The sequence below is a fragment of the Penaeus japonicus genome, unplaced genomic scaffold, assembly GCF_977035675.1.
Source record: "Penaeus japonicus unplaced genomic scaffold, GWHDUDI00000001_assembly GWHDUDI00000009, whole genome shotgun sequence".
NCBI lineage: Eukaryota > Metazoa > Arthropoda > Malacostraca > Decapoda > Penaeidae > Penaeus > Penaeus japonicus.
The window spans coordinates 282,232-294,487 of record NW_028234411.1 but is presented as its reverse complement, the minus strand read 5'-3'; the positions used below and the strand labels follow the sequence as shown (position 1 = coordinate 294,487).

Sequence of the window (12,256 nt, the reverse complement as noted above, 5' to 3'; positions counted from 1 at the left end):
TTTATTTATATATATATACATATACTTATGGTAGGCGGATGGGACCATATGTTTATGTTATATTATATATATATATTTATATTCTATAATATATATATATAGTATACATATATGATCTATATATATATATTTATATATATATATATATATATATATTATACATGGATGCGCGTGGAATAATGCCAATACCGCATCAATGTGGTATGGCATTATGTTCCATACTTATATCGTCCCCTAATCTTCAGTCTTTGACTTTTGACCACCGAGGTCCACGAGGGATTGATCTGTAAAACTTCGCTATCATTCTCCAGTAGGAGTAGAGAAGTAAAATCTTTGAGCTTGAATGATCCCCAGGTATTGCGACAATCCTTTTGTTGGGTCGTACATAGTGTTCTTCGTTCGTTTAATACTGCACTCTTCGGGTCATTCCCGAGGGCAGAGGTTCGACTCAGGGAGTAAGTTAGATATGACCATTAAGTTAATAATCTATATATATTATATATATATAATATATATATATATATATATATATATATATTATCATATACTCTACACACAGACACACTATATATATATATATCGTTTATATATCTTAATAATATATACAGATATATATTCTATATACATACACACACACACACATCCTACACCAACACACAGCAATATCTAATATATACTTATATATATATATATATATATATATATTATATATATTATATATATATATATATATACATACAGTACACACACACACACACACTACACATACACACAACAGTATTATTATATAATATATATATATATAATATGATATATATATATATATATATATAGGAATAATATATATATATTGGTATACATATATATCTATTATACATACTATTATATGATAGTATTGTATAGTTATTATACTATATAGATATATATAGCTACGATACATATGTAATGTATGTCTCTTCAATATATGAATAGTAGAATATTTATATATATATATATATCGATATATTATATTTATCTATATATGTGTGTGTGTGTGGTGTGTGTGTAGTGTGTAGTGTGTGTGTGTGGTATAGATTATATATATGTTTAGATTTATATATATATATCATATATATATATATACTATATATATTTATATATATAAATATACGTATGTATGTATATATGTACATTTATAAGCATACCAATATATATATCATTATATTCATTATTATATATACATATATATAGTTATATATATATATAAGTATAGTTATATATATATATATATATATATACATACATGATATACATTATATATATGTATATATATATATGATATATATAATATTATATATCATATAGATATTTATTATATATATACATATGTATGTGATTTATTATACTATATATAAATATACAATTATAATTGATCTTATTATATATACTAGTATATAAGTAGTATATATATATCAAATATCATCTTATATATAATATATGATTATATTAGATGTATGTATATGTGTAGATATATGTATAATATATAATATATATATATATATATATAGATATATATATATATAAATATACATACATACATATGATATATGTTATTTCTATATATATATTTATATAATATATATTCCTATATATATATATATATATATATTATAATATAATGTATATATATGTATGTATATGTATATTTACATACTTAGTATATATATATATATATATATAGGATATATATCTTATATATATATATATGTTTACATACATAATGGTATATTTATATAAGTATATATGTAAGTTTGATTATTATATTCTTATATATATTATATATATATGTTAGTATATATATATATATACATATTTATGTATATATTTACATATAAATATAAATTACATTAGTTTGAGACCAGTTATGATATATGGTATATATACTATATATATATGGGTTGTTGATATATATATATATATATTTTATCATTTATATATATATATATATACCACTTTGTATGTAGGAGTTTTCATGATATATTTTTTACATTTATATATTAAATATATATATATAGTATATATATATAGTTATAGGTATGATTATGAGTTATATACATTAATATGGATATATAGTTATAGCTATATGTATTGTGTTATATTATTGATGATGATTTACATAGTTATGTATATATTTACATATTAATATATATACATTACATTGTAGTGATATATGTGATGATATATATATATAGATAGTATTATATAGATTGTCGGAGGATATATATTTACACAAATTTGTAATGGTATAAATTATAGTTGAGTGTGTGGTGTATACTATGATAGTATATATTGATATATTATTATATAGGTTATATATATATATATATTATATTTCTTTGGTGTGTGTAGTGTTGTGTTGTGTGTGTGTTGTAGTGTGTGTGTGTTGTGTGTGGTGTGGGTCTGTGTGTAGGTTGTGTATTATATGTATGTATGTATATATAATAAATTATAATATATTATAAATATAGTATGATATAGTAATATATATTGTATATATTATATATATAAACATATGTATGTATGTATGTATGTATACAATCTTATATATATATATATATATACTATGATATATGACACAATATATATTGACTAGTTCTACTATATGTATAGTATTAATCGATATATATTGTATATATATTATATGCTATTCTCACTACTATATATAATACATATACATACAATTATATATATATATAACGATATATATATATATATATATATATATATATATAGATATTCTATATTTCATATTATCATACATATATACATACGAGTACATATGTTTAACATATATACTATATAGTATATATATATATATATCTGATATAGTTTCAGGTTATAGTTATATATATATATTTAATTAGTAGTATACAATATTATGTATATATAGATATTATGTATATATATATATATTAAATATTAATATATATATATAGTATACTATGAGTATATATGATATATATGTGTGTGTGGTGTGTGTGTGTGTGGTGTGTGTATCTTTATATCTATATCTATAGCATGATAATCCTAGTAATATATATACACATATAGTATATATATGTATATATATACATATGTATATATATGTATTTAATTAATACTATATATAGTATATATATACGATATATAGATTATATCTATTTATAAGGTTATATTTAGTTATAGATATATATACGATTATTTTTGATATTATAGTTGGTATATTTGAGTATTATCATGTATATGGTATATATATCTATATTATACTAGAGTATATCTTATATTGTATATATATATATAAGTATATATATAACTCAAATTAACATACATATATAAATATATATATACATTTATATTATATTATATTAGTATATATCTATGATATAGTGGTGATATATATATATATTATATATATATGGTTTGTCGGCGATTGTTGTGTTTGTTGTGTGTGTGTATTGTGGTGTGTTGTGTACAATATGAATGTGTAATTTATATTGTTACATACATTTTGACATTGTATATATTTAGTAACTAGTATATAATATATATATATGATTTGATATAATATATATTATTATATATATATTTTTATGATGATATCGAGTTGAATATATTATATATATATATATCATATAATATCAATAATTATTATTAATAGTATTATATATACATGATACACAACACAGCACACACACACACATACACACTCACTGTATGTTTAATATAAGTATATATTAATATATATATATATATATATATATATAGATTAATAATATATATATAATATATATAGGATAGTATAACTGCCATGTTTACATAGTATACTATAGTAATATATATATATATATAGTAGTATATATATAATTATATATATCTACCTACATATGTATGTTATTGTATTACATATATGCCTTATATATTATATATTTATATAATATATATATAAGTATTGAGGTAGATATATATAGTTAGTATATATTAATCTATATATATATATATGTGTGTGTGTGTGTGTGTGCTGGGGGTGTGTGTGTAGCTTTTGGTGTGTATAGATATTATATACTATATATAGTATATTATATATATATATATAATATATGATATATATTATATATATTTACTATATATAAATATACATACTGTATGTACTATATGTACTTTATATATAAATAAAGGTTATATTATATATATATATAGATATATACATATATATATTAATATATAATATATTATATATATAATTATATATATATATATATATATACATACATATATACTATATATATTATGTTATATATATATATATATATATATATATATATATATATATATATATATATATATACAATATGTATGTATACTAATATACATGATATAAAATGTCGTATACGATATATTATATTATATATATATATATATATAATATTTATTTTAATACTTATATATATTATAGTATATATATGGTATGTATGTAATATGTGATATATATTAATGTATATATCATATATATATATAGTTTATATATATATATATTATATACTCTATATATACATTAACATACATATATATATGGTATTTAATATATATATAGATTTGATAATTGTTTAAAAATTATATAATATATTATTTATATAGTATATTATAATCTGGTAGTGTTATATATATTTAGGTATATGTATAGTATAACAAGTACCTACTATATATATATCATATATAAATAATTGATATATATATATATATACTACATATGGTTATATATAATAACAATATATATATGTAGATATAATATATAAGTATTATATTATATATATATATATATATATATAATTCCATATTTAGTTTTTGATATATTTACATATAAATATATAAATACATGATACATGTATATCTATGTACTTATATAGATATATAGTATATATATATATAATCTATATATATATATATATATAGTATATCTTATATATATACACACATTTGTATGTAATACTCCTATATATATACATAAACTATACTTATATATATATATTATATATATATATATAACTCTATATATATACATACATTTATGTATATATATATAAATATATGTAAAGTATATAATTACTGTATATAATATATACTTAGACATATGTTATGTATATATTTACATATGAATATATAAATACATGTGTAAAACCATTTATATGTTTATGTTATATATGATATATATTTTAGTGCTATTATATATAATATTATTTACATATATATAATATCAGTATATATATATATCTATATATACTATATACACACTGTCTTTGTATGTTAATATATATTATATATATTTCTCTCATATTACCATATATATATTATAGTTTATATATATCACATATATCAATATAATATGTGATCTGTGTGTGTGTGTGTGTGTGTGTGTTGTGTGTGTGTGTTGCTGTGTGTGGTGGGTTTGTGTGTGTGTTGTTGTTGAAGTGTGTGCTAGGTGTGTGAGATGTTGGTGGTTGTTGTGTATATATGTATGGATATGTATATATTATAAATACTTATAATATATAGTATATATATATATATATATATATATTATATATATATATAACTTAAAAAATATGAATGCTATGTATGTATGTATAAATCATCAATAAAATATATATATATATATATATATATATATAGTCAATATATATCGTGTATATATATATATATATATATATATATATATATATATATATATATATCCAATACATACATGATCTATATATATATAAAGAATAATGATAGTAGTATATATTATATTTATATATATTCCATACTATACATACATTACATATGTTACCATAACTATAATATATATATATATATATTAAAGGTATATATATATGATATAGTATATATATAGTATAGTTTATATATAATCTGTACATATATTTATATAGTATATATATACATATAGGTATATATATACTATAGTATATATATAAATATATATATAAATTATATGATAATATTGGTGTTGTTGTGTGTGTGTGTGTGTGTGTTGGTATCTTTAATATCTATATCTAGTAGGCTAATACACTAATATATATACACATATGTATTATATGTATATGATTATAGCATATGAAATATATATGTATATTTATATATTATAAGTATATATATATAATTATATTATATAATATATAAAATATATTTAATATATATTATAGTTTAAACATATATGTCAGTTATGTATAAATATATATATAAAGTATTATATATTATATATATATTATTTAGTATATACATACTATATATAGTATATATATACATAGATATATTTTTTATTAGTATGAAATAAAGTATAATATATATATATTAATATATTAGTATATTATATATATTATAGTATGAGTTTGTGTTGTGTTGTGGATGTGTGTGTGTGTGTGTTGTAAAGATGAATGTGTTATTTTCTATATGTACAATACTATTCATGTATATATATATATATATTAATTATATATATATATATATATATATATAGTATAATATATATTTATTAACATACCAATATATATATATATATATATATTAATATTAATATATAAATATATATTCAATATATACATTCTATAACCATGATAGGGATTTATTATTTATATATAGTATATATATATATGGATATGTATATGTATATATATGGTATATAGCTATATATATAGAATGAAAGTTATATATTATCGGTATATCAGTATAAATACGTATGCTAAATGAGATAGAGAGAGAGAGAGGGAGTGAGAGAGGAGATAGAGAGGAAAGGGAAGAAAGACGAAAAATAAAAAAAAAAGTATGGCAGAACCTAATTTATGTTAGTAAAGGTTACCCAGTTTCTGTGCTAATGTATCTACATATTATTCTGTGAAAAATAATTCTTCATGTAAGGAAAAACGCAATTGGCTACACATGATTGCATGTCCTTGTTAATGAGAGAGCCTTAATGCTTTTTGATTTTGAAAAAGTTTCAAGAATGACTGAGGAAGTAATGGACAGTGAATGCTCGTCTTTAGTAAACTCTTGTTTGGAAGGTTCTTTTATAGTTAGTGATGTTGTCGCCTCGAAAGGGGAGTGGGTTGATTTTGTTGTTGTTTGTGTGAGTGTTTGTTTGTATGTGTGTGTGTGTTGTTTGTGTGTGTGTGTGTTTGTTTGTGTGTGTGTGTTTGAGTGTGTGTGTATGTGTGTGTGTGTTTTTGTATGCGTGTGTGTGTTTGAGTGTGTGTGTGTGTGTGTTTGTATGTGTGTGTGTTTGAGTGTGTATGTGTGTGTGTGTTTGTATGCGTGTGTGTGTTTGAGTGTGTGTGTGTGTGTTTGTATGTGTGTGTATGCGTGTGTGTGTGTGTGTTCGAACGTGCCTTTATGGGTATCAATATACCCGTCCCTTTAAAACTATAGTTAAGACTAATACCTCCCTGCATTAAGACAAATATCTTATCTGTCACTGGTTACAAAAGCATCTATTATAAGAAAGAAAGAAAGGCACCCTCCTTGCCCACAGCCAAGACAATAAAGAAAAAATAAGATAAAAGATAAAAGAAGACAGGTAACAAGAGTAATGATCCGTGTTGCAAGGAAGAAGGAAGAGGAGAAGAAAGAGGGGAAGAGGGGAGGAGGAAGAAAGGTAGAGGAGTGGGAGGTAGAGGCTAAGGCAAGACCATAACGACGTATATAATGCGATGAATTTAAAATCATGTGTTAACAAGGAACTGCACATTTACCTGGGGGGAGCTCTGTGGATTATGGAAACAATTATCCCAGTTACTTTATGCGTGCACAGGACCCGAAACAAGGCCGTGCAATATGTGAGGGGAGGTGCGCGTGCTTGCCGTGTGTACTCATGGCCGAGTTTGTTATTGCATGTGTATGTGTCGAGTACAATTTTGTTGAGCGAGTGTCTCCTGGGACTGCATGTAGAACGCTTTTCGGGATTCTGAAAAAAAGGGGGTAGGTACCAGGGGGCGTAATGGACTAAACACTATGTATTTGTATATCGGGATATGCATGTAAAAGATATTGGGTTCGAGAAGGATATTTACGCACACACACCCACACACACATATATAATATATATATGTTAATATATTTATATATTATATCTATATACCACTATATATATATATATATATATATATATATATATACATATATATATATATATATCTTATATATATATATATAAGTAAAATATGTTTATATATATAATATATGCATGTTATATAATTATCTTATATATATTATATATATTATATATATTATCTATTAGTATATATATTTGTATATATATATATATAGTGTATTATTATCTTATATATAAATATATCTATATTATTAAATATGTATGTTATATCATCCCTACACTACATTATACTTCAAATTATATAAAAATATATAATGAATTGATATTATATATAAATATTATTTTATAAATAATTTGATGTGTGAGTGTGTGTTGTGTCGTGTGTGTGTGGGAGTCGAGTGTGTGTGTATAGATAGATCATCTAGAATGATAGATATAGATAGTAGGATAGATAGATAGATATAAATCGAGAGATAGTAGATAGATATGATATGATATATTATATACTAATTACATACAACAAAACACACCACACCACACAAAAACATATATATATATATATATATATATATATATTATATATATATATATATATATATTTTATATTATATATTTTGGAGTATGGCTGATGAGCGTGTTGGAGAGAGACAGCAAAATACGTAAATCAAGAAATAGGAAGAAATATGGAAAGCCACAAAGACAAGAAAGGGACCAAACGGACAGAAATAGAGAGTGGAATGCAGAGAGGAAAGGCAGGCAGAGAAGAGACAGAGAGGATACGTTTGATAATATGGTGTGGACAAGACACAGTAAATCATGGTATATTTAGCATCCAACAAGGCCTATAGGGGTGTCTTGTTGTAGAGTTTAGTTTGATGTAGTTGTTATTAATGTAAGTTTTGTTGTGTGTTGTAGTGTAGAGTGTAAGTTTGTTTTCTATGTGAAATATTTTGTTTGGTTTATTTGGTTGGTAGTTCTCGCTTTATATGTAGTTTTTTTGTGATTTTTCGTTGTTTGTATGCTTCTGTTGTTGTTGTTGTGTTTTGTTAGAGGTTTGTAGTGTTTATTTTGTAGAGCTTTGTTTTTCATTTGTTAGTTTTTGTTTGTAGAATTTGTAATTGTTATGATATTTTGTTTGTTTTATTGTTTTTGTATGTTTTTTAGTAGAGATCTCTGTTTTTGTGTATGTTTGTATTTTTGTTTGTAGTTGTTGTAGATGTTTTTTTATAGTTGTTTACTTTGTTTTTAGGTTTGTTATTTTCTTGTTGTTGTATGGTTTTTTGTAGAGTTTTTACGTAGTCCTATTTTTGTAGTTTGTATTTTGTGGTTTGTTTGTTGTTTGAGTTGTTAGTGTTTTGTTGTTTGTAGTGTTGGTGTTTGTAGTTTTTTGTTTGTCTGTAGTTTTTTTTGTTTGTTGTAATGTTCTTGTTGTTATTTTGTTGATTATCTTTTTGTGTGTTTTTGTAGGTTAGTTTTTTTTTTTGTTTCGTCTTGTTTTTTCTTTTGTTTACTTTTGTTTGTAGCTGTGTTGTGTTATTAGTAGAAGTTTTTTTTTTTGTTTGTTTGTTTTGTATTTTGGTTTACTTCTGTTTTGTTTGTTGTAGAGTTATTTATTTTTGTTGTTGTTTTTTCTTTGTCTTTGCTCCAGCAGGCTTTGTAGAGTTGGTTTGTAATGTTGTATTTGTCTGTTGTGGTTTTGTGTGGTGTTATTTGTTTTTTTGTTTGTAGGTTGTTGCTTTGTTTGTATGGTTAGATTGTTTGTATGTTTTTTATAGTATAGTTAGAGTGGTTTTTTGTATTTTCTGTTATCCTTAGTTGAATTATGTCGAGTTTGTTTTTGTTGTTATCTTTGTGTTAGAGGTGTTTTTTTTTGTTAGCTTTCTTATGTTGTTTTGTTTTTTTTTTTTTGTTTATTTTTTGTAGTTTTTGTTTTTTGATTAGTAATTTTGTTTTTAGAATGATTTAGTTATACTCTGGTAGAGTTTGTATGTTGTTAGATTGTTTGTGTTATCTGTAGATCTCTGCTTGTTAGTCTGTAGTTGTTAGGTCTTTTTTCATGATCGAGTTAGAGTTTCTATTTTATGTTTTTAGAGTTGGCTGAGTAGTGTTTGTTTTTCTTTGCTAGAAATTGTTTGTTTGTTGTATGCTTGTTATTTGGAGTTTTGCTAGATTTGTTTATTGGTTTTTTTGTAGATTGTTTTAGTTTTTGTTTGTTTTGTAGAATTGTTTTTTTTGTTGTTGTTTTGTAGAATTGTCTAGTGTTGTTCATGTTGTTTTTATGTTGTTTTTTTTGTAGAGATTTATTGTAAGTTGTTGTATGTTTTGTTTGTATGTTTTGTCCCCCCTTATGTTTTTGTTAGAATTGTTATGTTGTCGAGTTTTTATGTTTGTACGTTCGTTTGTGTTGATGTTGTGTTTGTTATGTATTTTCGTTTGTTTTTTAATGTTTGCTACTGTTCTGCTAGGGAATTGCTTACTATTTTTATTTTTGCTTTGTTAGTTTTGGTATTTTTGTATTTGTTCGTGTAGTATTCTACGTGAAGTCATAACCTGTTTTTTTTGATTGTGTAGTGTTTGATAGGGGTTTTTTTAGTTGTTGTATTATGTTTTTGTTGTATTGTTTAGTATTGTTACTGTTTATTGTGTTTTTGTTTTGTAGAGTGTAGAGTTGTCATAGTTGTATTTGTTTCTTGTTAGTGTAGGGTTTGTGAGTTTGAGTAATTCAGGCTACCATTTACTTGTCGTTTCGAAATGATGTACGCCGCGCCGACTAAGAAGTGAAATTGAGCCGAGGGGGGTCGAGAAAGGGCGAGGAGAGGCATGAGAGCGTGAGAGGAGAGGAGCGAGAGAGCGAGAGGAGAGAGAGAGAGAGGAGAGAGAGTGTGGAGAGAGAGAGCGGTGAGAGCCGATGATGAGAGCGAGAGAGACGAGAGAGAAGAGAGAGTGAGTGCGAACGAGAAGAGAGAGAAGAAAGAGAGAAGAGACGAGGAGGGGGTGAAATTGAGCGAGGGGTGGCCAGAGAGCGAGAGAGGGAGAGAGAGAGCGATGGAGATGAGGAGAGAGAGTGAGAGAGGCTGAGAGCGGAAGAGAGGGGCGTGCCGAGTGAGTGGAGGAGAAGAGGAGAGAGGAGAGAGAGAGAGAGTGAAATTGAGCGAGGGTCGAAGAGAGCGAGGAGAGGACGAGAGAGAGAGAGAGAGAGAGAGAGAGAGAGAGAGAGAGAGATGAGATGTGAGAGAGAGAGAGAGAGCGCGCGAGAGAGAGGGAGGAGAGAGAGTGATGTGAGAAGAAAGATGAGAGCGCGAGAGGAGAGAGTGAAATTGCGCGAGGGGTCGGAAGAGAGCGAGGAGAGAGGAGAGAGAGAGAGAGAGGAGAGAGTGAGTGAGAAAGAGAAGAGGAGAGAGAGGGAGTGAAATTGCGCGAGGGGTCGGACAGGAGAGCGAGTGAGGCGATGAGAGCCGAGATTAGACGGAGAGAGAGCGAGATAGGGAGCGCATGAGAGAGTTGAGTGAGCGAGAGAGGAGACAGCGAGAGAGAGCGAGAGAGGAGCGAGAGAGAGAGAGAGGAGCGGGAGGAGAGAGAAGGAGATGAGACGAGAGAGAGGGGGGAGAGTGGAGAGAGAGAGGAAGAGAGAGATGGAGAGATTCCGATTTCATATTTAACAGACATAGAAACAGAGAAGAAATTTGATTGATAAAAACACAAAAAAAGAATTTGTAAAAGTGATGCTAGTTTTATGCATGACTGTAACTTCAACTCAAAACTGCAGATACTCAGTCTGCACTTTCCTTCGTATATTGGAACGAAATTGATCTACACATGAATATATATTAGAGTGACGAGAAGGTGAGAGAGAGAGAGAGAGAGAAATCAAATAACAAGAGAAAGAAGATATAAAAAATCATGTGTTATTAGGAGAACAGCAGCACTCCAGCGCGTGTGTATCATTGGCCCAGATGCAGGTATTCAGCTTTGCCTTGCTTGTTTATCTCCAAATTAAAATTCTGATCCCATTAAACTGTCAAAGCTAAATGAGGTGTGATAGACGCGGAATGACATGCCTTAGTGGCAGCCTGACTCGCTCTGTCGATCCGTAACCGAATAAGGAGTTTACAAAGTAGGCTGAGTTAGCCTAGTATC

General features: G+C 25.3%; 1 protein-coding gene across 1 annotated transcript in view; it reads left to right on the top strand.

The window, feature by feature from the left end:
* The first annotated feature begins 196 nt into the window (after window positions 1-196).
* LOC147471207 (uncharacterized) overlaps window positions 197-12,256 on the top strand; it is a 15,487-nt gene continuing 3,427 nt past the window's right edge. The window contains exons 1-2 of the mRNA XM_086539457.1: window positions 197-201; window positions 355-455. Coding sequence (XP_086395583.1) covers window positions 197-201; window positions 355-455 — 106 coding nt within the window. The remainder of the gene's footprint in view (window positions 202-354; window positions 456-12,256) is intronic.